The sequence below is a fragment of the Eutrigla gurnardus genome (genome assembly GCF_963514095.1).
Source record: "Eutrigla gurnardus genome assembly, chromosome: 22".
NCBI classification, from domain to species: Eukaryota; Metazoa; Chordata; class Actinopteri; order Perciformes; family Triglidae; genus Eutrigla; species Eutrigla gurnardus.
Window position 1 is genome coordinate 8,673,572 of NC_139933.1, and position 27,911 is coordinate 8,701,482.

The 27,911-nt window shown below is 41.3% G+C and overlaps 1 protein-coding gene across 1 annotated transcript in view; it reads left to right on the plus strand.

The window, feature by feature from the left end:
* nrg3b (neuregulin 3b) overlaps nt 1–27,911 on the plus strand; it is a 158,911-nt gene that overhangs the window by 77,173 nt on the left and 53,827 nt on the right. Inside the window, exon 2 of the mRNA XM_084002049.1 lies at nt 5,594–5,729. Within this exon, the coding sequence (XP_083858175.1) occupies nt 5,594–5,729 (136 nt within the window). The remainder of the gene's footprint in view (nt 1–5,593; nt 5,730–27,911) is intronic.

Here is a 27,911-nt window from a genome sequence, read left to right on the forward strand (position 1 = left end):
CATTCAGTGGACAAAATCGTGTTTTGCTTGAAAATAATGCTTGAATATGGGATTTGACAACATATTTTTTCTCTTTTAGAGTTGGCATGAGAAGGCTACATGTTTTTTTTAAACATGACTCGAGATGTGAAAAGTGATAATTTATATTCCTTTCTTTAAGAATGTCCATCAATTAACAGTTTCTCCATTCCAGCAGGGCAAATGCTGCTTCAGAAAAGAAAGAGTTCAAGTTATTTTAAAGCCATCATGACAGATGACACTGTCAAGACCAATGTGTTGTCCACATTTACTGCACTGTCTATATATCTGAATATAGTTCCGTCCAAAAGGCAGTGGTGCATGATGGGTAAGCAATCAGCAGGCCCTCTCAGGACTTTCCCTTCACGTAGTAAGGCCCTCTTTGATGTGTGCAGCAGTAAACACAGGCAGTTCTCTCCCGACCACGGTTCTCCTGCGGGATCAGGCTCAGCACAAGAACACTAATGAGCACATTAGAAGGAAGCCATAGAGGAAAAAATGCTACAGTTGTAAACGCAATTGTCTTCTGTGTTGTGTGTGCCAATAATATGCTGTATACAGTCAGTATATGTGTGCATACTATAAGCTGGATATGTAAGCATTTTGCCAATACCATTTTCTTCCTCTAAAAACTACAATCCACAGGAAGGCTCAAGACTAAAATTTTCACAACAAAAATTACTTCAATTGTCCCAAAGTCAGTTTTAACAGTTAAAACATTTAAATCTTATCTTGTGCTTTGTTATTGGCGTCTATAGTAGTTATTAGCATAAAAACACACAATTCAAATTGTTTGGAAATAAATGAATTTATTTTATCTAACACTTGTTTTGATTCAAAATAATTTGTTCACATTCATTTTAATTATAAGCTGCTTATAATTCAAATAAAACTAATGTTAGTGTTTTAGGAATTTAAACAATTCCCTCCTTGGCTGCTGACCGAGCTCTCTGTGACAATTATTTTCCAACTTCATGATCTGGATTTGAATTGAGGCTGCAAATAAATTGTAATTCAACCACTGTGTCCAGACGCATTGTAATTTGAGTTGAAAGGAATCAAACAATAGAGCTGAAAATGAAATGTGAGCCTGTGAAACCTAGGTGACAGTGACACATCATTACAAATCTTACCTGGCTGAAAGCAGTGTTACAGCTGTCAAGTGTGTGTTTCAGACCCCTTTCAACACTGTGTGTGCATAACACACTCTTAATAAATATATCGTAGAGATCTCAAGAGCTTGCACTCAACACTGCACTTCCTTGGGCCCTCAGCTACACACCCACCTAGTGTGAAGTCCATCGGATGAACGGTTGTTGAGAAAATCAAAGGACAGACGGACAGGGACTCCTTCCATTTCACTTAGATGCTTGTTTTATGGATTTGTGTCTTGTTAAAATGGTATAAATACTGTATGGTTTGAGGAGGAGTTTGTTACAAACTACCAAATGATCAAAGTTTATGGCAGTAGGCAAACATTGAACGTGTTTCAGTGTTTGCCACAGAAACCCTTCAGATCCATGCTGCACTACAGCATACAGCATATTATCTGACTGCAGACGCTGGCCCACTTTTAGTGAACTTTGATTTGCTGTATCTTTATGCATTCACGGAAAATACTTGTTTCCCCCCTTCTTACCATACAGAAAAAAAACCTGTTATTTTTTTTGTAGAATAATTGTAACCTGTTACAATAACAGATCTGTAATGTGACGCCATTAGCATTTAAGGTACATTGCAAAAAGGAAATGAATCCTATATTTAGTGTAAGCTGTTGAAAATATTAATTGAAAGGAATTCAAAAGTAGAAACTGGGGGGGAAGGCTGGCCTCAGTATTCCACTCCGATAACTCTGATCTCTCAAGCGTCATCTGAATCTGTGATCCCCAGCCAGTAGATTCCTTGAAAGCCACCAAGGGAATGGGCAATCTGGATTACCTTTGTGTTGTGGGGAGACTGAGAGACGTGAAAATTATTTCAAAGGCTCCAGAATGAATCACTGCCAGTTATTAGCGCATTTTTCCACCATGTTTGTTGTCTCCAAAGAGTTAGACCGAGTGTGCAGAAGCTTCTATTGGATGGGTTTTTCAGTGTAAAAGGCTTCGTGTTGATAAATGAACACAATGGCAACTTGTGTGTTTGTCATAATTAGTCATGACATCATCTCTTAGTAATACCTAAGAGCAAGGGACAGATCATTTATCAGCTATTACCTCAATAATGAAGATGAAGATTCATTTTTTAATGAAGTACGATGAATGCTCAGTACTGGTTTGATATCAAAAAGGGCAAAAAAAAAAGAGGTCTTTTTCTTGAGGAAAAAGTGATTTTAATTGGTTTAACTGCTTAGATCTACTGCAGGGTTCACGCTGATCTATTCAGGGTCAGTCCCTTGATAATCCAAAACATCACAAAAGAAAATATCACATCAAAGCATACTGTACAAACGCACATTATCACCACGCTGACACACACCAGAAGCCCTAATTGCTTTGTTAACTCCCATCTATTTCCGATGGGAATATTTAAAGAACTTAGCATTTCGACGGGATCTCGTTTGACAGGTGCTCGTTCAAAAGTGCCCGAGTTGTGCTTCCTGTGCTGTAGATTTTTTTACCATTTCTTGCCTGTCACGGTGATGAAACGGGAACCCATAACAAATTGACAGCCTGTATTGCTCAAGGCCAAACATATCTGAGGCTGGCTCATTCATTGATGTGGCCAACAGGGCTAAAGGAGTGCAGGTAATCCTTAAAGACTTGAGAAGGAAGGTGTTTTTTTTGCTGATTTTCTAGAGGTAATCAGCACGGGCTTTTTGTTTGTACACCTTGCACCTGGTGAAGAAATGTAGAGCTTTTATTTTGTAGAATGACAGGTTAGAGACTGAGCACTTTTAGTCACGCTGAGCATGTTTTACAGGCCAAATGATTCATTGGGTAAGTCTGTTAAGGCTGCACAATGTAATTTTTCTGTCAGTGTCAACTTAAACTACACTTTAAAATGTAACTATCGTTCTATAATTGCCTTATTTTCTTCAATTTTCAACGGATATCATAAGCAGCCCGAGTACCAGTATAGGTGCCACCTTCCAAACCGCAGGGGATTTCAAAGATCACCCATTCTAGAACTCCTTTGCACATTTACAGAATGCCTGTGTTTAATTTAGTACCACTTATATCAGCCTCCCTCTCTCTGGGTGTGAATTTGACACATTCGCTGTCTGGAAAAAAAGAGAGCCAATATACCAAAGGTTCTGCTGCAATGGTGGAGCTTTCTTCTTTGTGAAAGTAAAATATGGACACCTCATACATCATCATCGATTCCCAAAGTGCTGTGTCACGGGAACCACGGCGACCTTGTGTACTTCATATCCTGTACCTCTGCTCTGTCAACACCATGTGATGTGACACATGAAATGACTGCTGCACTTGGACTTATTTTTTTATTCCGAAAAGAATATTCAGCAGTTCGCTGGCGAAAACGTTCTCTGAAATGAGTTAAGGTGACAGGGGGAGAATAATGTTTTTGAAACATTTAAGCTTAGATAAGATTGGGAATAATACTTGCCAGACAGACACTAAATGGGTGTGTGGTATCTGCCTGACCTTGGCTTTTCTGATGTAAATATATCAATGGTTAGGCTTACAGCACAAAATCAATTTCCTCTTTTGTCACAAAAGCTCTTCCTCGTGTGCTTAAGAACCTGACCCAACATAGCGGGCGTCGTCTTTGAAAATCAAACGAGCTCAGTCTCACATGTGGTCACTGCTGCTGTCGGAAATAATAGCTACAACGGGCTTTAAGCGCCATGATAATTATTACCAGGGACATGAGTACCACAGGGGGATGTTGTGTTCTATTTTCTCAAGTTGCATCCTGGAATAGTTAACCTTTTGAATATTGCACGCTGGGAATTTGTGGAATTAATAATACAAGACGTAATCTGTGTCTTTTAAAGCCTAGAAAGTGAAGGAGTCAGCGAGGGTTCAAAACCTACTTCCGTATGCATGACACTCTTGGGACTGACGTATAAAGAACCGATCCAAAAAATTATTCTTAACCAGGGATCACAAAGCAAGACGTTTGACGCTGAACGTGAATGTATTATCTTTCTTTTCTTTTAGAAACATCCCCCTGCACATAATACCAAAAAAGGAAAGGGACCTCAAATGCATCTGAAGATATTTTATGAGCCACGACAGTACGTGGATGAAATTATAGCTTCAAAAGTTTTTTAGAGTCTCGGTTGGGTCCAAGAACCACACATATCTCCTTTTTGTGTTCCCTCTGATCTTTCATCATCTCAAAGGCCTTGCATGAATAGCCAGCGGATTTATCGATCAATGGCCGTAAACAAAGCGTAGATTTGAACTGGACAACTGGGACGCAGCATACGGATTACTGACTTTATATCCCTCCACGCGCGATTGGCCGCTAGAGTCCTCAGATGAAAAAGCCATTGGCCGGCAGAAGTGCGGGGCACACAGCAGATTGGGCAACAAAGAAGTGGCAGGCTCACATGAAAGCAGGATGGAAATAGGGACATACTGACAATAAGAAGATGGCGCATATGTGTGCGCATATGTGTGCATTTAAGCGGTGTGCAATATAAAACGGATGAAAGCCGAATCCGATGTGTAATCCAATTGTATCGGCAAGGTATTGAGCGTAATACCAGTCAATCCAATTATCAATGCTTGGCTACACGATGGAGTGAAAGAGCTGCTGAGTGATAATTTCCATGTTATTGCATACATGTGTGTGTGTGCGTGTAGTCCTGTGTTCACTTGAATGAATATCTGCATACAGATGGCGGTTGCACATGCCATCTCACAATATTTATACGTGGCTGACAGCTGTGCATATTTCACAGGGTGGAGAACCCTGCATTGCAGTGCTTGTACATGGCAGCCATGCTCTTTATGTGAGAGCGGCTCAGGGTCAGACTGGAAGAGGAGAATTAAAGCTACATCACTGTGCCAATCTCTCTCTGCTCATGCCTCCGCGTAGTGCGCAGTGTATTAGCGTCTCGACTCCTTACAGCTGTCATGTATTTCTGTGTCTTCGAACCGTGTTTGCTAAAGCTGCGAACCGAGAGATTCACGAAGGAGCTGTGGTTAAACCGCTTCAAAGAGACACTGGGAGTGCGACGCATTTAATAAAAGCGACAAATGCACCTAAAGCACTACAATACCGGGGACGACAACAATACAAAAGCATGTTATTGCAGTCAATAAAGTGCGTTTCATCATTGCTTTCTTTGTTGCCTCAGCGCAAAGTCAGAGACCTTCAAAACAAAATGCTAATTCTCTAGTCAGTAATGAAGGAAGTCATTTCCTAGGGCCATCTAATGAGAAATAAATCAACATATATAAAGTCGAAGTGGTCACTTTAGAATGAAAACAGAAGGAGAAACCAAACTTTTACAACCATAGCAGCATGACATGTACGAAGGCATCACCCAGACATGACAGAGATACTTTGAAAGAATAAGAGTAATTGTCTAATTGTTGTATATTATCCATCCAATAGTAACTAAATCTGTCCTTTCTGTCTCTGTCTTGTCTCTCCATAGCAGTGGCCCCCACACTTCCCAGTCTACGTTCAGAGGTCTTCAAGCCATGTGTGGAAGACAAGGACCTGGCCTTTTGTCTAAATGAGGGACAGTGCTCCATCATTGAAACCGTGGCCGGAGTTCACAGACACTGCAGGTGAGTGTGTGTGTGTGTGTGTGTGTGTGGGTGTGTGCGTTTGGCGAGCGAGCAAGGCATTTGGTTTCTTTGTCAGCATTGACGTTTCCTTTCTCTGCCCTTCCCCTTCAATCACTAACCTTGGGGTCATTTTCATTCAAGCTGCTTTTTTTTTTTTTTTTTTTTTTTCCTTTCTTTTTTCTCTCCAGCCTGGCAGCCCGTGAGAATGATGAAACATGAGAAAATCGTTAAATGTGCCAAACATCTAGAATCACTCAAACCGCTAACTGAGGGATCATAGATGCTTTGACTAGACCCGGGTGTCGGTACTGCTCGTGGTATCGATCGATAACAAACCAGTACCAAGCAGTATCAAAACTTCCACTGTGTCGAGATGCCACCAAAACATTTAAAAGTCTGAATGTGTGCATTCATTTAATCGAATTAATTGGGAAAAAGGTATCAAATGAAGCACTCTATCGATATGAAGGGTACCGGTATTGGTACTGGTACTGGCAGCATCGTTTTTATAGACACTCAGCACTATAGTAGATGGAGCTGATCCTCCCACACAATTACGCCACACAACACTGTAAAAGAACTGTTTTCCATGCAGATCCAAGTAGGAAGCCCGTGGGGAGCAAATCTGATCTAACCGTGTCTTTAATTTGGTCTGACAAAACTTTTAATAGTGATAGCGGTCTTTTTTTTCCTTTGGTATGAGGTACATTTCAATGCTAGGTGTAAAGACGGGACTCTTGCAAAATCCTTCTTTGATCTTACTTGAAAGCAACTAATTTTTTTTCTTCTTTTCTTTGCAATTTTTTTTATTCCTTTTCTGTTTTGTTGTTTTTTTTTTCCCTTTTGCGTCACACACGCCCTGAACACCATGAATACAGAAGAGGTAACTCCTCTCCGTATTCCCTGCAGGGATGCTGGAAGTCAGAGTTTGGGGGCGCTGAGAGAAAGTCAGTCTATATAATGATGTGCCTCCCCTGGGTTTTTAGAGACCATAGGTCCCGTGCAGTTGTTGATGTATGTGGGGAACATACAGTCCTGTATGTGGAAGCAGCCGCACAGTCTACACAGTCAACAACACAGAGCTAATGCTAATGAGAGGTAGAGGGAGTGTATGGATGACCCATAACCAGGTCACTGTAGTTCATGATATGATTATGATTATGATGCGCATTCGCCGAGGATTATTTGAAATTGTATAAAAGACATGTTACTTGCTTGGTCATTCAGCTTCATTCGTTTTTGCATGTTGCTGCATGTCTGCTTGGTCCTGCCAGGCCCGAAGCACCATCTACTCTGACTCTGCAATCACTCTGTTGCATCCCTTTAAAAATGCATGGCTTTAAAAATACATGATAAGATATTTTCTTTGAGGGAACAGTTGTGCTGAATGGTGCTGAATTGAAAAACAGCTCATTAGTACACCTGCCAGGGATTGAAAGCCGTAAATCTTCATCTAAAAAAAAAAGGGGGAACGTGGTGCATTATAAATGACGCATGAGCACCAGTCAGTGTTCTTGGAAAAGTAAATGTTGAGCTAAAGAAAATCGGCAAAGTAGTCAGAAAATAGTGCCTTTGATTACTCACTGATTACTGAATCACTGATTCAGACAATCAACCAGATAACTTAAATGTGTTAAACAAATATTTGGCAAGTGCTTGAATCCATTTTTTTGTTTAAAGATATCCGTTAGACAAATAGAAAAACACACACCATTTATTTGTAATTAGGCATAAAAAATGGACAATTTTATTAGTTGGCACGGCAGAAAGTAATACTGATTAAGACACTTTGATCATTCAATGAATGGAGGCAGCTGAGACTCTGGGAATAATTCACTGATAGGAAGGGTCTAACCAAGAGGCATCGTCTGCCAACTTGAGTTGAGTGTCTGTTGTGATAACAGTGATAAGTGTTTTTTTTGTTGGCTGAGAGAAGGACTGGGATTAGTTGAAATATATTATCATTTTACTCTAAACCGTAGACTGTATACAGTATGGACCTAGTCTTTGTCACGTTCCTTACAGGTTTCTGAAAAGAACCCTGTCAATCAACCATCATCTTATTGAACTAAGGAGTCATTTCAAGACTAATTTGTGAGGAAATCATTTCCCTGATAAACTAAGAACCTATTCGTACACAGTTGGAATAACTTCCCAAACAGTTATCTGCTAACACATTCACCAAAGGAACATCACAATCGTTCTATCTACGTGTTAAATTTAACTCCGTGATTCACTCCTTTTCTCCTCGCCAGCCATTTGTTTACTTCGGATCGTCGCCATTTCATGCTGAGCAGGTAGCATACAGTCAGTTTGTGGGAGATTGTTTGCTGAAAATGGCAGCCCACAGTTTTTTGGGGAGTGGGGATTCAACCATATGGACTGACACACCAAAACAATGAGTCGAAGGCTGCAAATTGCTCCGGCGCCTTTTTTTATATTTATATTACCCTGTACTCAGTGTTATCCTCTGTTCCTCCTCCTGTCAGAGAAACCCAGATATCCTCCGTCCGTATTTTCTGGATACAACTAACAAGCAAAAAGTTGTTACTTGATGAAATACGAGGCAGATGATTACACGGAGGTTTTGAGAGGGGATGCTGCTGTTGATCAATCATCCCTCCCAGCAATGCCGGATCAGCGTCCCCATGACAATTACCGCTGATCTCTTCAGTCTGCTCTAAAGAAGAGAAGAGTAAAGCTCTAACAACCGCTGCTTCCTCTGACGCCATCTCCGTCGCCGGGCCAAAATGCAAAGAGCATAATAGACGGTTGGATGTTTTCCAGCGTCAGATGAGGAAAGATGTCAGAGCAATCTTTTAAACACTTGAATCGTGGCATGGGAACACTGTTTTGAACTCGTGAATTTATTTTGTTACATTTCCTTAGCTCTCCCCCTCCTTTCGTCCCTCTCCCATATTCATGTTTGCCAATGCTAATAAGGCTTCTGAAATAAACATGCAAATGTGAGTTTAAGACCTACTTCCACATCAGAGCTGTGGCTTCTTATACACTAAATATAAAAAAATATGCAATAATACAAAAGGTCTTGTGGTAATTGGCACTCACATATAGAATTATCTCTACCAATAACTGCAGTAGAAATTACGTGAAGTAGTTTAATTATAATATTCCCTGTAAATGCACAGATTTATAAATACAATCAAGTTGAAAGTAAAATTGTAATATGTAGCTACAGTATATGATATATATATTGGCTCCACAGAGTCTCCACTACTGGCCCCCATATGAGTTGAGTTCCTATTGAAAAGCAATGCTACCTCAATGCAGTCTCTGTTTAATTCATAGAAATACATTTATGGTATTTGAGATACAAAGCATCCGTTGTCTCACAGTGCAAATCAGGGAGAAGTGGAGATCTCATTTTCAGTCCTGTGTAGATGCAGATCAATACCATGTCTGCCCTCAGGAGGACGAGAAACATCATTTTGACGTGCACTTCTGAGAGCGAAGGAGAAACTAAGATGATGACATGCTTTTCTTTGGCTCCGAGATGTCAGACTCACTGAGTGCACGGAAGTAAAATGCACATAATATATGGAAATGTGAAAAAGCCAAAGGTGGAGGAATACATTATTGGGAGGTGTCGTAGAGCGAGCCGTCATAGCCAATCACGTCACCTGCTCTCCTGCTCTCCAGGTCGGCAGCACGGCACTCAGGCGGTTCGTGTCGGTGAGTCTGGAGTAGAACTTAAGCTTCTCCCCGCGGGTGAAATATGTGCCAGAGGTAGAGGATCACCAGAAGCGAATGTTCAGCACCTTAGATTCAATTAGCATGGGGAGAGATAACACATGTTCCTGTGGTCCTACCAGGTTATCCAGTGTAAGAAGAAGAAATAATCATAAACATGCAGTCACAAGTTTATTTTAACTCCAGATGAGCTGACATCACATAGCCTACAGTATAATCTGCAAAATGTTTGAATCAAATGAAGGAGTTATCTTTGTATTTTGACGCTTTAGATGTGATCTGTGTTGATGGGCGGGACCAGGGGAAATGATGCTGATTACTAACGTCAGAATTTCAGTACCACATTATCAGCACACTGTATTGTTGTTATATTTTTACACTCAAGCGCAACATGAATGTGTTCCATCACAGCAGGTTGATAAAACTTTCTTTGTCGAGGTGTGAGGAGGTTAATTGGTGGGGCATGGAGTAATGCATCAGTGTGGGGTGTGTGAAGTACAGGAAGCCGTGTGATTCAGTGACGCAAAGCTCGCCAGAGACGCAAAGTAGGACCTCGTGGCCGATCGTATGGAAATAACTGTATTGTAATTGATCATCCTGCATGGATGCACGTCATTCAGCTCAGCCTTTATTGACGATACAAGCACAGTAACGCTCTTTCTGCCTTTTTTAAATACAATTATTTCCAGCAGTTTGTATTATACAAAAAATATTGGGCCCGCTCAGTGATGCAGGTTTTAGACTTTGACGTGAGGACTCGGCAGTGTCGGTCTGAGGTGTGCTCAGCAGACCAAAAGCATGCCGTTAGCCACGGTTGGAGGATATTGTTGAATTGTTGCTCTGAATGGGGGTGCGCTGCAGCTTTGGTCGCCACCTGCAACATTGTGTTGTGTTTTTGGAGTCACACAGGAGAGTATTTTAAACGTTCAGGCATTGAGAAGCCCCCACTCAGGTAATGCAATACAGCCAAGATGTAAATGCATGGTTTTTGTGGAGTCGAAGCTTCTTTATATTCACTAATAACGACTGCTTATTTACCGAAAAGTCGTTCCTTTTTCCCCGGCCTTAAATGGAAATGATTTGTCTCGCAGAAATTAGTGGGAGAAATGGTCTTACTTCACTGAACGCGCTCGCCTCTATTCAACACAATGCTTCCTAACTTGTGTGGGCTTCGTGTCAACAACACGCCACACAGAGACTCACGCTAGTTGCACAGATGATGCAAAGCTGCTGCAAGTTAGCTTTATAGTTGAGACAGCTTGACGCCACCGCGTGCCAACGAGAAACACAAAGAGGAAAAAAAAACAAAGTTGGACCTTTGCGTCGTGTGTTTCTGTGCTGTGTTTTTCCTACAGAGTAACCCATTATGATGGCTTTTGATTATTTTCATCCGGATTGATATTAAAAGTGTAAATTTGACATTAATTATAGGTTGAGTCAAAGTCAAAGCAAATGGAACTGCCCTAGCTTTACTGATCCTCACCTATTAATTACAATCGAGATGGACATTAAGCCAGAAAGAGATGTGTTGCTGCCTTTAATAATGATAATTATATAGTCGACGAAAAGCAGCCTCGCCCTATTGTTTCTCGGTATTTAACCATGCTTTTAGATATCCCTGCATTTTTAATCGTTAAGCTTTTATTCTCCTCAGCATGGAGGATGAAACACTAGCCTCAGTGTGTGTGTGTGTGTGTGTGTGTGTGTGTGTGTGTGTGTGTGTGTGTGTGTGTGTGTGAGGCTCTTTGTGCATGTGTGTGCATTAAAAGCCTGGCACAGCTCAAGGTAGCTCGTGTCTACTATTACCATGGTTACTTCTTCCTTCATTAGTGTGAGGCTAGAGGCAGGGAAATAAAACATGTGTTGACTCACTTATAGTGCACCCGTTCCACGTTCAGATGCTCTATCACCACTTTGCATTATATATGTTGTCCATTGATTCTGATTGATCAGACATTAAAATAATTGCCACCTAATGTTATGAATGACATTCTGTCGTGAATAATTCAGGGCACCATTTGCACGTTTGATTGCTTCACCCAGAGCTACGCTGACAAAACATATTAGATCATATTTAAATGAACATTGATTTGTTTTACGTCTATTCTTTCAGGACCCCATCTGTGCAGACTGATAACTAGCAAAACCAGTGTTTTATAAGCAAAGTGCTGATGGCACGTGAGTGCGTGCGTCATACCAGATGCCTTTGGGGACATGTTCATCTGCCCTGATGAGGAAGCACATCAAATCTCTCAAAAATATTTAAAAAAAAAAAGACTGCAATTATTTGTTTCCCATGAGGCAAAGAGCTATTGTTGCCTGTAGGGTTGGGCTTAAGGATAGGCTGAGAGCGCCTGTGTGCATTTGTCTGTGTCTCTGTGAGCCTGTTTATGATTTTTTTTTTTTTTTTTTTCCCAGGAGACGTTGACAGTGGTATTAACAGAATCTGATATGACAAAATGAATCATATAAATGAAGACCCTAGCCTCTTAACTTCCCCTTCCTGTTTTTCTTCCTCTCATCTTCCTTTTTCACGGGGAGCATGTTCAGCGATTAAATTGTCACCGCACCGTCAGACCTTGACAGGCTGCACTAATCCACGATGCCGTCGCTGCTCTGCTGATCCATCCTGCTAGGGAGGACGTTCTCCAGGCTTAAAGCCAATGGGCCATGTCCCACACCACCCCACCCATCTCCTGTATTAAAGCAACACAATTATAAACGTGGAGGCACACGCACCTGTTGGCAGCATCCAACGACAGACCCGTCATCTTGTCTTGGAACTATATATATATATATATATATATATATATTATCATTTGTTATGTTTTAATATATTCGGTACTAACAACATGCATAGTAGCTACTGTGTAACCACATGACTATCTTCATCCATGCGTACCCGTCTCGCTTCCTTCAGCGTGATGTTTTATATTCTGCCGCCTCGTCACAAACACAGGCGATGAAAGAATCATGTTTCCATATGAAGCTAATTGAAGATGTCTTGTTTTTCAAGCTACAATACATGAGGATCACGGCAAAGTCGTTGTTTGTCAAGAAAACCCACCATGCTTGCAGCCAATTAAAACTACTGCTTTATGATTTGGTATTTTTACATGTAGCTTTTGGGAGTATATTATATAGCATTTTTGATCCGCCGGCAAGTGACAGCAGTGATTGTTTTTGTTCTTTTGTTCAGGCGTATACGTTTTGATTGTCTGGCTGGGGGGGGTTTTCTTGCAGTACAGCAAGTGGCCACTGGGACAGAGCTGAGCGCTGTTCGTGTAGCTGCCTCTCAAACGTCAGTCAATCTCTGCTGTGAGAAATGCCCTCCCAGATTTCTGGGGAGAACTGTGCACGATCACAGTCGCGGCTCTTAAGATGATCACAAACAAAATGACAGCAGCTCCCTCCACTCTCCCTTCCCCGCATCAAACGCACACTAAGACTTTGCGATGACAGAGCATTTGGACGTAGCCACCAACGAAGAGACGCCATTGGATTTAAAGCAGCCGTACGGCAGGCCCAGTTAGTTGCCTGCAGCACTTGTCATTTTGTTTTTGAGCCCAGCTGGTGAAGGATAACAGCTGCTTCTCATTACTGATGTTTAGTCTAAATGATTTTCAGCCGTGGACGGAGAATAGAGACTGTAGAGCTGCATCATCACGTTTGAGAACAGAAAAACACTTCGACAGCAGACTTTGATATCTCTGTAGCCAACACATGCAGATGGGGTCTCTGGAGGTTTCCTCAAGGACTGCCTACTGTGCCTGTTACTCAGAACACAACTCAGGTGGATTGTGTTGACAGGGGAACATGGACGTTCTCCCATCTCGGGGGTATCAGCCGGTCAAATCTATCAGGAGGGGGTTCAGGTGCAGCGTAGACCCAGAAACATGTGCTCAGGATTGTCATCTGTATTCCACCAGAGGGAGCTGCACTGATTTAATCACCACAGGTAGAAATTTCATGAGGAAAGAGACATTTTTATTTTCAGCACCAGGGAGGACTTTTTTTTTTGGGCTGCTGCTCTATTGGGGCATATCGCCATGGAGACCATTAAGCTATGTGTTAATATGTCTTTGTCCATGTACATGTAATGTTGTTCATGTAATTACTGTGAAATCAACTCCTTATCCCACATTTCCCCCTGACATCCTCATGTTTGTCTCAGTACAGTAAGACAGTAAGGCCTTCTTTGTAGCCTCTTGACTGGCTTTATCTGAGCTGCAGCGTGTACATTTTATCTCCAGAAGGGTGTCAAATCAGATAAACAGATCAGTAAGTCGGGAAACAAAAGCCAGGGGATTCAGCAAAATCAGGAAAGGCGGAGACCACTCGAACAAGAGATTGCAAACACGAGCCATAAAATAGGAAGAATAGGTGCGGTTGACGGTGCTTAACCAGGGTGATATTTCACCATCAAGCGATCCTTTATTTTTTCCTGATATCTTCGTTCCGCTTGGCATGTTTTCACAAGAGGGTTTCCTTCGGTATTCTTTGCTCCGGGAGAACTGTCCATGTTTATTGATAGAACGCTCCGGCATCGAATTAGAATTTAATTAAGTAAAGTAGCAAATGAAAGGAGACAGAGAGGCTGAAAGAAATCCCATTGTTCCACCTCAACCTGTCTCTGGCTGAGATCAATTATCAAGCGACAGACTATTTAAATCCATGTTCTCTGGGAAGCGGCGAGCAAACTGGGGATAAATTCATTTGTCAATACGGAGAGATGTTGTTCGACACGAGGAGGACGGAAAGCGGAGTTACGAACAGTCAAGCTTATTTGAATTCTAATTTTAAACACACGGCGTTACCGTGTGGCTTATTTTTACCTGAGAAAACAACACAACCTGTTGATACACAAGTCTCGCACACATCTGATGTGAATTTAAATATTAAGCACATCTTATCTTTGTGTCAGAGTAAGCTGCTATTGGCATTTAGGCAGCCCTTTATAGAAAGCTGTACGTGTCTGGTGGTGTGTCGTGAGTTTACATCATCTAAAGAGATGTTTTATGCTGCATTGGCGCGTTCTTAAAGGAAATCTAAAAGCAGGAAAACAGGACAGAGGGTAACTTCATGCACTGTCACAATGGGAAGAACAAGGGCGGCAGTTAATAATTGAGTTTTCTCAGTCCCATCCCCTCCTTCGTTACTGTTGCTTGTTGATCTTTCCACACTAGCTAATGAAGGTACCAGCAGCTTTGAGCATGTGTTGAAAATGTTGTCTCCGGCAGAGTCATTTTAAAATGGAAATCTTGTCAAAGGGGTCTTAAAGATGCACTTCATGCCTACATACGATATTGTGCATAAAGACTGAATCTACGGTCAAAAAGTCAGCATCCTCGCCAGTTGATCCACGTGGAAGATGTCTAAATAAAGAACCAGCATTGTTCTTAGCAGGGTTAGGCTTAGGGGTGAATCGTTTACTTACATATACTTGTAAAAATCCCAGTCATTGCAGGGCTCCAGACTAACTTTTTGCATTGGTTGCACTGGTGCGCCTAACTTTTTTTTTTAGGTGCACCAGCACAAAATTTAGGTGCACCCACATTTTTCATCGCGTCGCCTTTAACGCCAAAAAGTCACCTTTTTATCGCTCTCCTTTTACATAATGACACCCCCTTATGGCCTAGGTTAACTGCAGCACCATCAGCACCCAGAGCACCCGTTTTCTCCAGCCAATCTGCACACTGATGCCCAAACGCAGTAAATGCTTGCTTTGTGGCAGCATAAATTCCTCAAGAATAAAAAGATCATACAGGTCACTAGCCTATAGATTGCAAATGGAAAACTGTTTATGTGATCTTAGCCTAGCCTAATTATATTTTTACTTAGGCTATTCATTTTTAATAATAATATTAGGAATAGGCTACTAAACAATTTCCTATTCATGATCTCTCATGCTGTAATGTGGGCCTTCAAACACTGTGCGTGTCCATGCTCCACCGGACATGTCCAATTAACATGTTGACCGGCCTCCCTTTATGCAAAATGCGGCAGTAGACAATAACGCACTCCTTCGTAGAGACGTCTGTGTCGCCGTCAATCATGAATGACGTGTACGTGGCGTTTCCAACCTCCGCAGCTGTCTTGTTCTTTAGTGTGTCGGCATTTTTTTCATCAGAATAATTTCGGACTTAAATTTAGTGAACGGCAACTCCTCCTTTGCAATATTGTATGCGACGTTGAATTTTATAATAATTTCAGATTCCTCAGCGGACGTGATCGATACAGCCTGACGCTGAAATGCAGCTGGGAGAGCTTTATTAACACACTTATCACGGCATGTAGTATGCTTTTTGGACATATTGCGCATTTTCAATGTCTCGATGCGAAATGTTGTTGACTCCTCCACAAACGCACTATTACCGGCCATATTCTGACCGCACTCCCGACAATAAATGCAGTGCATTGAGTCCCTTTCTTTATCGTACATCAGCCAGGGAAATTGCTTCAACCAGTCCTGTCTGAAGGCATATTTTTGGGCTTTTTAATTAGTCTCGGGGCGAGGCTTTCTGACTCTCTTCATTTTCAAAGAAAATCGAAGCGCTCAGCGCTCATTGTCGAAGCGCTCAGAGTACCTGCTCTCCTCGCTCGCATTTTCGAACTGACACAATTTACAGCAGTGAAAAGGACCACAGCCAATCAGAGGCAAGGACCCGCCCGAGCTCTGTCTCTTATTGGTTTAGACCACGATACCGTCAGGAGAACATAAAGAGATGCTGCGCTTATGCTTTTTTTTTTTCACCCGAGCAGCGTTAGGTGCACCAGTGCGACCTACAATTTTTTTCAGTCGAACTCATAAAAATTTTGGTCGCAGATATGACCAAAATGGTCGCACTCTGGAGCCCTGCATTGTTCCGTGTGACTTTCTGATTCTAACCAACGTGACATCCTCACAGCAGTGCATTGCCGGTACTCCTTCTCCAAATTGGGAGCATGCATTCCGCCATCTCCATTAATGTAGGTTAATACGCATGGATAAGGATGTACGTATCTATAAATAGAATGTGGTCATGCAGAATCCTCCGTCAGCAAGATATTTTTAGAAGGGCAATAGGAAAATAGTATTTTGACACTAAAACATACGCACTTCATCCAACGTTTGTTCGGATTTGAATGCACATGATGACAGGAAAAAATCCTAAAGATAATTAAAATAATAGGCCCGCCCATTAAAATGCATGTTTAGACGGAGAAAAGACTGTACTCATTAATATAATGAAAGTCAGAATTGATCCCCAATAATCCCTCCGTTACTTGTTACCATTGATCTCTGCCGAGATGGACATTGTAGCTAATGCTCCATGCTAGGCTTGACCTCTTCACAACCTTTGGCATGGTAAATAATCAGCTGATGAACTGCCTCTCCATCTGCGGGATTACCCTGAGCTGGTTATCTGTCAGTATGTTTCTTTTCTTTATTGGTGATTGTGTTATTTCTGCTTAATTTAGTCCGTGCGGTGAGCCGCGATCGTCGGTACGATGGAATGTCTCCGGTATCTATCACTGTCCAAAATCTCCTTGAGCAAAATGCGGAAAGACACTGAAGTCCGTGTCACTGGCTCTCATGTCATGTCATGTCACGTCAAGACACTTAACTCCGCAGAGCGTGCCAACGCTTGCCACGCTCGGACATAAAGAAGCAGGTTATAATTAATAACAATATCAGGAGCCAGGCGTCTATGTTTTCAGCTGATGCCACAGAAAGGCCTTGACGGATGTCACCAGTCGCTGCTATATTCTCTTTTTGTCTGCGCCAAGAGGTTATTTTCAGTCAAGGAAGTTGTGACAAGAATCGGAGCGGTGTTGTCAAAGTCTGCCTTTTCCCAAACAGTTCATTGGAGGCGAACATTTTACAGGAAAGCATGACAGTGATTGCATGTTTTGAAATGCCTTTGGGGTTTCTTAAAGGCTGTTGATGGCGTTGAAGCTTTGTTGATATTTTCGTAGTGTGCCAGTCTGCTGCTTGTCACCGCCGTTTCTATTAATCTCAGTAGAACTCAGTCTATGAAAGGTCCTGCCATCTCTAATTAGATGTTGTCATTGTGTCAAAAACCAAAGCCAGTATAATATTATGATTTTATTTATTTTTTTAAAGGGGCATTTCAGAGCAGCAGGGCTCTTACACATCCTAACTTAGTCGTACTAGTTTTCACTGCCAGTATCACACGAGTACTCCTATAATCCTTGTATAATTCATCAAATCTGCCCCGATTTAATGTTCGATGGGGTCCATTTAGGTCACTTTTTTGACCATATACCAATGGATTATAAGGAAATTCCACGTACAAAACAAAACTCAATTATTGTAATCACCTGGCACACTTTCTGTCGTGTTTGAGCAGGAAAGTCAAACACGAACACATCGTAGATTTCAATACCCAGGTAGCTGTAAGTCTGAACACAAGGTTAAACTTTCTAATTGATGTCCTGAGCTTCCTTAATCACTGCTTGTGTGAGAGAGCCGAGACCTGGGAAAGAGTGCGACAGAAAGAGAGAGAGGGAGACTGGGAGAGAGAGGAAGATTAGAGTGTCTTGACAGGGAAAGCCTTTCAAGTTTGTAGGTTTGAAGTGCTAATGACATGCAAATGTGTGTAAATGAGTACGTGCCCACCCCACCCCCTACAACACTCGCCGAATACTTGAAGCTGACTGAAATTCTGGGCTGGTGTTTGTCTATAAATAGTGAAAGTTTGGGAAGGTTTTGATTGTTTTTAACTCGCCATAGTCCAAGTCAGTGGAAGCCGGACAAACCGCTCTATTCATCTTTGCTCATTTGTCAACAAATGTGTCTCACTTTCTAGATTAATATTGGATTAGCGAAATGTTTCAGTGTACAGTATGTCAGTGAAAAATGTGATGCATGAATACATTTATGAGGTAGATAGTAACTTGTTGGTGTTGAGTTTTACTGGTTGTGTAATGATATGATGTTTGAGGTGAACTTCAATACAGAAAATACCAACGATATTATGCAACCAGAGTTTCAAAAGAGAGCAGTTTTACTACACGAGACAAATAAAGGGATGAATGAACAGATCAATGATCCAATTACCTCAGCTGACACACAAATCCATAGACGGCGTGGAGAAAGATGGCATACTAATCCATTTTGCAGCACTTAACAACTTTGATAAAAGTTTTCTTGTGAAACAAAACAAGAGATAAGATAAGTTATGGTTCCAAGAAAGAGCAGAAGCACGGAGAGAATGCATAATGTCATGCGGGGACCGGGACATGCACTTCCACCACATAAATATTCCATACCCAAATAGCAACACGAGTGTGCTCACAATGGAACATTCAAATATGCAAGAGCTTCATGGGCGACACTGAAGTTACTGCTGTCGGTTACTCCGCTGTTTAGCTCATGTTAAGCCAGCCTTGCCATTGCAAACGCCTGGTTCTCCTTTAGGGACGTTCTGCCACTGACGTCATGGCAGATCAAGAACGCCAGTTGATTTTCAAGTACTGGGTCCCCATCACAAAACTTTTTAAAATCCTTTGACATTTTCAAAAGGTTCACAGCACAAGTCGATTAGGGAAAGCGGTATCACACGTGCAACGATGGAGCTCAGATGATCCTCCTGACTCCTGATATGTCACCTACGTCAAGGCCTTTAATCTCACTGCAACCCCTGTGATCGCATATGCATTAATATGCATATTAATGCATAATATGCAGAGATAAAAGGCAAATCTACAGAAACAGAACTTGCCATGGCAGGTGAGAAGCATTGATCCCATTTAAAGGACCCGGGCTGTCGCTGATACCCAATGGTTCCCATATCATCGGGCCGGCTCACAACTGTCCACAAGTCAATTAGAGTGATTAAGATGGATGGATAAATCTGTAAAGCCTTCACACTGCCAGATAATCTGTCACTCCCATCCAAGCCTCTAATGGGGATTTCCTATTTGGTTGTTTAGTTGGATAAATCTGGTGGAAGTGGCTCAATAAGGGGCCGCGGTGGACTCAATTACAACTACTTTGCACACCGTATCGTTTCAGCGCAGTCTCTCTTGGAAGACATAGTATTGCATGGAAAAGCGACAAAAGCAGTTGTGCAACTCTGTAAACCAAGTCCCTCCACACGCTGGGAAACGTGACAGGGTTTATCGAAGCCGCTACGACTACTACGACTGTCCGACACACACTCAAGATGGAGTACCCAGGCCCTTTGAAGGCTTTGGCGATTGTGCAGCTGTAGTTAACAATTAGATGTCAGTGTCATGTTAAGTCTACAACCGAAAAGTACATGAAAGACCGAGGCGACAAAAGCCGTCCTTGCTGGGTGGAATGCCTTGGCAGCAGCAAGGAGTAGGCGATAAGTGCCTTGAAGCTTAGCAGGTTGCATTGTTATAAAGTAGTCTGTGAAATGCATTTTTCAGTTCAACTGCTTGATACACTATCTGCCTGTTTGGTGCTTATATCCCAAAATGAATGACCATCATTAGAATCTTTCCACCTGATGAGTGCCAGTCAAGTATTCATTGGCATTATCTCCCGTCTCTAACTTGCCCTCAACTTTCATAATTTTGGCCCTCCGCCTTTTCCACCTGCAAGTGGTGCACCATTGGGTGATACACACATCATATATGGGGGTGTTGATGGGAACCCAAACTTCAACTCTTCCACAGAAGAAAACTACTGCATGTTTGCCTCGGTGTTTGGGAAGTACTGGCAGCCTTTGACTTGATGTTAATATTGAATGCTTTATAGTGCTTTGATTGACAAGCTCAAGTGAAATATTGTATGTGTCTATCTATCATTTAAAATAAGTCAATCCAAAGCCTGGAAGAATGATTCTCACAGACAATGTGTCTCCTACCTGCAGCAAGATTAGTTTATTTATGATTGTTTCTAACAAAATTTCTAAATGTTTTTTTTATCACTTCTGCAGAAATGAAAAATCAACAACAAACGTGAACTGTGTGGCTACACTGTGACTTTTTAAAATGCCATCCTTGGGGGGGGGGGGGATGGTTTTAGAAATGCAAAAAGACCCCATTAAACCTACTTTGGAACTGTTCTTTCTGCAAGGATGGCTTTATGACAACGAATAGTGGTTTAATAATGGTGTCTGTCCATCGCAAAGGTCAGTGTCTGAATTAAAGTTATCTCCTGGAATTGTGTCCAATTCAGGATATATATTTGGTGCTTGTTAGTACCTTTTAAACATGTTCGAATAAAATATTCTCCTTTGACAAGGTTACTGATATAAACAGCTTTTCAAATCCAATAGGAAAAATGATTGCTCGCATCATTGAGCCACTAATTGCCACGGGAATTCAAATTCAACAACAAATAAGAGACAGCAGCAGGATAACAATAATCCTGTTGCTGGTCTTTGGCTTGTGATGCGATGCACCGTAGGGCCAAAGGTTGCAACTGACAACCCGCAGTAAAACAACTTTATTCGACACATCAACATGAAATTCTTAGCCAGCCAATTTAGGCTCTACTTGATTTGATTCCACTTCAATCTGAAATTTTTTAAATTAGCGTGTAAAGATGATCTTGTGTTTGGAATAACATTTTGCCACTGTTTAAAAAAAGCTCATCACCCACGCTGAGGCCTGAGAAATGACGGACCCATTTGCTATCTTGAACCCAATTTCTGGCTCTGTATCTATCACCCCCATGAATCTGCCTCCGACTGCAGTGTACAGTAGCACCGAGACGCCTCTAATGAAAGTAACAAATGGCCTGCTATTTCGACCAGGGCTCCGCATTAGTCCTTGTTTTCTCTGACTCAAGTGTAGCCGTTGATGCTGTTGGTCTTCCTGTCCTTCGTCTTGTTGGTATCTCGCCTCTCCTCAGCTGGTTTTGCTCATGCCTGCCCTACTAAATCATGTTCATACATGGCCTTAAAAAAATCTGATTGTTTTCTTTTCTGTTATGCCAGCATAGTCCAATTCTCGCTGTATTGAAGATGGTATACGACATCAAATTAAACTTGAATTTCTGAAGAAAGTGCAGCGTGAATGCAGGGTGTTGGAAAGCTGATAACAGAATTACAGGCTTTATTACAGTTGAATAATGCCTGTAACGAGGTAAAGATGTGGATTATTTGAAGGTTTGATGAAAAGCTGGTGTTTTATGCATTGGTCGTCCATAATGCATAAAAAGAAGGGAAAGGAAGATACCTGAGGAGTTGTAGCATTTAATCACTGTAAGTCTCCAGGAAATTAATGTAAATTACTCTGTTACTCTAAGTATGTAATGTCCTCTAACATCATGGACACACGACAGTGTGTGTGTGCATGTGTGTGTGTGTGTGTCTCTCTGTGTCTGTTTGTGTCCCTGTGTGCGTCAAACTGCACTAATTAGCTCATTTCAATCAGCCGTGTCTCTCCCGCTGCAATCAGAGGTTGCCATGGTGATGGTAACTGCTCACTGACTTCTGGGTCAAATTGTTAATTTAGTATAAATTAAGCTAAGCCTCACCCCTCCTCCTCCTAGTCGGCATTGATATAGATTTAATGTTTGTGGTGTAGATAATGTGAACATGGGAGCAGGTTAGAAAAGTGGATATTTCAGGTCTCCGTTTCCATGGGAGTCAATGCAGCTCACACGCTCACAGTGGGGAATATATTAGTGTGTAGCTACGTCGTATGAAAGAGCAGAAAAGTTTTGATACTAAAATGATATAGTATGAGTGAGAATTGGGGGCATGAGAGCAAGATATGGTAATTTTTAAAGATTTTATTTTTAGAGCTGTGATATTCTGTCCCACACATGTTTTTTTTACTAAACTTCAAAGATTGTTGAATATTTTAACATTCTTCAATGGGATTCAAACATTGAATAATACCCAGAATGTTTGAATGCTGACTGTATTAATAAGAAATTCAGAGAAATCTTTATTTTGTTTTAATTTAAATGCATAATTTCTGCCGGAAAACGTGGAATATTTCTGAAAGTATGTTTAGATATAGGTATGAATTCACGTTAAACGTAGCAAAGAAACCTTCCGTGTATTTGCTAACCTACTTGGCAATGACACTTGATTTCTGATTCTGATTTCCTGATCAAAAATAATAAATAAAAATAGCAATGATCTCTTATAATAAAGATTTGGAGATACACATTCAACAGCAGACCCCTTAACCTTACAATAAAGGCTGATAGTTATTCAGCTGCACACAGTTTTTATTATCTGAAAAAATCTATTTGCATCCTAAATGATGTCCAGTTTACTCATTCTACCTGTAGCACATGAGAAAAAGCCTCCCCAACCACACACACGCACACACACACACACACACACAAATAATCAGCCCCAATATCCACACAGAATCAGAAAACGCAAACATAATCCAGTCTCTCTTAGTCTCTCTCCGCTGACTTGCTGCAAATGCACATATCGATTATGGAAATGCAGGATTACTCGTTCCTCCATTCGAAGGAATAAACAGCTTGCGAACAAGAAAAAAAAAAAAAAACTTTGACAATTGGAACCCCACTATGTGGACAAGCTTCCCACCATTGTTAAGTAACCAGACGCTGTCTCAGTATTTAAGTCCAGACTCCATTAATTCAGCAGAGCACAACCCACTTTAACTCCCACCTTGTCAGCCAGTCTCTTTTATGTACTGCCATGCAGTGTATCTTTCACTTCTCCTCTACAGATAGTCCCTGTATTGCACAGTGCTGTGCACACCTACCGTTTCCATGGTTATATGCACAGACACTTGCTCTGGCCCCATTTGTTCGAGCTTGTAGAACATTTCTTACATCTCCTTTTTCATGCACATGTGACCATCATGTTTGTTACTTGTTGAATTCACACTTAGCAGATGCATGGGGGAGGGGGGGGGGACCATTCTCTGACACTTCAGACTAGACACATGTAGCTTAGCATCCTATTAATGTGCAAATTAACTTAAGTTCTGGGTCTTAAAATACAGCGACAAGACTGAAAAAGAGAATCAAATTACTAATGAGTGCAAGTAACTTCCAAAAGCGACTTAAATTAATTTGAATTCAAGGAAGGATATTGGACTCTAATAATGTTAATGACATTAAAATGAACCCTGAAATGAAACAATAGGTGCTAATGCATGGATTCCCATTAAAGCATGAATGTGTGCGTTTTGGGATCTGTAAATGGCAGAAGCTGCCGTTATAAGATCACTATGTTGTCGATGTCGTTTTCCCACCATGCACCTGAATGCGCGGTGAGGGCGGAGGGGGGGGGGGGGTTAGGACCATTCTGAAGGCCCTTTATGATGACTAAAATAATGTTTTTGTGATTGCTTAAGCATAAAGAAATACCTTATCAAATTTATCACGAGCGGGGAGAAGTGGCTCTGTCAGAGCAGGAAATGAATATCACCAACAAGGAAGGCGTTCAAGACATTAAACTGACAGCGGTTATACCTCTTATGAAAGCATAGTCTGTCTGGGAGGAGATGAGGCAGGGCAGAACGGGAAGAGGGAAACAAGAATAAAGTAGAAAAGCAGCTAATGCTGTTTATCACAAGCCGAGGCGACTGCAGTCCATTTTAGGCCGCGCGGTGCTTCTCGTAGGCCAGAAAGCTATTAAAAATATCGACAGAAAGCTCTTTCTCATTCGTTTTTTTGGGGGGGAGGGGATTTTCACAAAGGCAAAAAAATATAATTTTCACATGAAGTGCTGAGCCTCATGTCAGGGAGGGGAAGTAATGGGACATTTCTGCTTTGTATTAAACAGTAAACATGTTGGAAACATTATTTTCCTCAGAGTTGCACCAGTAATCAGACAATTTCACTACTTTATTAAAAAGCAATTTGTGAAAATATATCAAATATCAATGAAAACCATTTTTGGAATTCAACCCATTTTTGTCTTCCGAACAGAGAATGTTTTTGTGTTTGTCCCTCCCTCCAGCCAGACAAACTGGCACCAGTAGCTCCTGGTGTTCGCTGTTCGACTTGTAGGTTACGGCTCGGTCCGTGGTTACCGGGGGCCGCTGACATTCCCTGTAGACTTCTGCTCGGATGGGTGTATGATTTGCTTACCATGTCTTATATAAGCAATGTTTCTCTCTCTCTAAGGCGTTTGGCTGATGAAAACATTCCACCTCAATCTGCCATTGGTCCGTCTGCATCTTTTCCGATATTCTTTTTTACTTAAAAGTCAATGTCTCTGTCGCCGTCTCCTTTTGAGAATCAAGCAATTGTTCCATTATAAAAAATATGTTCCCCTTTGTTGTGATGATAGAGGAGGTGAGGACAAACGGATACTTTTATTCTGGCCTTTGCAAACACTACAATCAAACTGCAGGTATTTAAATAGATTATTCAGGCTTTCAGGAATCTTCCCCAGTGGGAGTCGACTAACACCGAATGAAACGGGGGGGAAGAACATGAACACCTAAACACCGGCGCAATCTTACGCAACAGCCATGCAATAAATACCACCTTTACCAAGCTTACAATGATCAAAGGTTGTGACTCTTTCTGAGAGTCAATTCAACTCTGTTTTGATTTCTGGGGCTTTGATGTTGTTGTAGAGCATTCTTAAAATTAAAACCCTTTATAATATAATGCAGTACCTCAAATCACAATGAATATGCTTCATAAAAGTGCACTTTATTACGACTTTACTGGCAGCATTTACTTTTGTCTTTCTTCTTGGCCACTTGGGGGCAGTGTATCAAGCCTATTATCACTATATAAAGCGATTATTGGGACGCAGAGCAACATTGATTTGGAGTGGTGTTTGTGTCCACTTTGCAAGTGTAAGTTCAATATTAACTCTCATTCCGGTTTAATGTTTAATGTCCTGTTGTCTGAGCTGTTTGTTTATTTGTTGCTGAAAACAGCTGCCAGCTCTGTCTGGAAATGAGGTTGATGAGAACGGAGAAAGTGGAAAATAGAAACAGCAGCAAGTTGCAGGCCAGAAATGAAAAAGATCTCACAGGAAGATCGAGACGAGGGGAACAAAGCGATAATTATCTGTGACCCCTTTCACATCACGCAAAGTAATTTACGCAATAGTTTAAGATATTGCTTTGTGCAGTTATTCAGATTATTATACTCTTTTATACACTTAATAATTTGCAAGTGTCTCATATGAATTCATACACACTGATTTGCTCTGCTGCACATATCAACATGTCGCTACTAGAGATGCACGACTGCAAATGTTTTAGCATTATCAGCATATTATTGATATTGATTTATGTTCTTAAATCTGGTGAAGTTCCATTATTTTGAAGTGCTCCCACAGTAGCACTTCACCTGTCTTGAAGGCAGATTGTGATCGGCAAACAGGACAAGTGGCGATATTGTGGAGATAGATGATGGGTAGTTAAGAGAAAGGGCTTTGAATATTGTGTAGCTTCTCATCGAGGCAGGTGAGGGAACCCAGGTGGGGTGAGGAGTGATGTACAGAGAATTATTCGCCAAGGTTAGAAGCACAGGCTTGGATTCAGACGAGGAGGGTTGAGTAGCAGCTGAAATGAATGCCTGATAAGAAGGTGTGGAGCGACCGAGAGCAAAAGAGGTCATCAGACAAACCAGATTTGAGCCACTTTTTTTTCCCAGCAGCCTGAACTCATGTTCGCTCAATTTGCAAGGCTTAAGCCAGCAAGGAGGCAGGCGGATTGACAGGGACGTCGAGAAGAAAGTGAACGGAGAAGGTCAAAGGAGGCAGCGGCGCCAGATAGACATGTGAATTTAGTGTAGTCAGTTCACAGAGAGAGGGCTTCAAGTGGAGGAAATGACAGTAGGATGGACAAGAGGTTAGAAGGATGGGAAGATGCCACTGTCTATTTTTCCAGGTAGTGATAGCACAAAGCGTGATGTATATTGAACCTGAACATCTCGGGAGTTTAATGGGGCGAGAAAATAGACGCTGTATTGAGTGTAACAATGCTGTGAAAGAGTTTGACAGGACAGTTTAGAGGGAAAATAAAATTCACTACACCATCTTAATAGAAATCTATATCAGCCATCCATTTAACACTGCAGAAAGTCTGCGAGAATTGAGCAGTTATCGATAGTGCTGCAGAAAGGGGAGGGTTAGCAGATAATTTAAGGTTTCATACTCGTTATTCCTACACTCAAGTTCAGCTCAGTCATGTTTGACTTTCTCAACCTTTTTTGGAGAAAACTGTTAGATATTTGAACGAAGACCCCAATTAATATTGACTCTTGAGTGATGAATATACCTTTTTTTGATGTCCTATGATGAATTTGATTTTCTCAGTAGTTTGCATATAAATTGATTTTAAAATGAGCCAGATCTGTCCTTCTCACTCCAATGTGTCGCCAAGTTGATTGTACAAACCCATACGGTATTTATTTGTAACGTGTGTGTTACATTCAGTATGTTTCAATCAGGTGTCGGCTTCTCCAAATGTAAGAGATCCAACCGTCGACGGCACCGATTCTAACTCTGCTGTCACTCGGCATGATGAAAAGCTTGTTACACGGGAGCCTTTCTGTTAAGAACTACGCTTCAAGGACACAGTTGGTTTTTCTTTCATGAATACTATATGAACGGCTATAACCTTTGAATAATTGGAGATAACCTCAAACAAATTAAAGCTCTTGTTAAAATGAAATTCCGCTCACAACGAGGTTAAAACGCTGCTTATATAGCTGCAGGATGCCTAAATAATTTCATGTTTTAATGTTCTGCTTCTGTTGGCTAAATAAAACCAACAGTGGTTACTTCCTGTTTGGAATAATTACCCGATTACCGGATCATTAAAGGGAACTTCAGGTTATCGGTTTACTTGTTGTGTGGAGTTCTCTTCAGCCAGTCGAATACTCTCTTCTTTGGCTCTGAAGGCAGCCAAAGTTTAAACAGATAACCCTGATGATGTCATCAGCGTCTTGGGTGGATATACTGTCTTAACACTGAGGTTAAATTTGGGAAGTAAATTTACCATTAGGCATTTATGTGCTAACCTCCACACACGCTTTTATCTCTGCTGTCCTTTTTTATACCCAAAATAAAAATCATGTCAAATAAAACAGCCAGTGTTGAGACCTGAGGTACAAGGCTTTGATAGAAGTGGGCATTCAGGAGACAGGGAGGTCCTAATAAATAACCCTGTTGAGCTTTACCCATTCTGGTTATCAAGAAAAAACATATTTTGGCCTCTGCTCTGACTATTTCCCACCTTTATGGAAGTGACAAATGTCATTATGTGGCTCTCTCCAACTGGCATAATAATGCAATTAATAAATAATAAATGTGGTGACAATTAAATTAGATAGCCAGAGGTTTGGAAAGATGATCATTCGACTGGACAAACCAGAATTGAGTTGTCCGCGAACACGACTCCTAGGGCACTAAAGTCAATTAAACATTTCACTTCCTCCGTGGCGACACATAATTATCACATTTTTCATTTCATCGGTTTGATGGGCGGCGGTAACGGAAATCCCACACAACAAGATTTTGGTCAAGACGAAGCAACTTTTTCGAGATTGCGGTGTTTAATACCGTGTGTACCGCA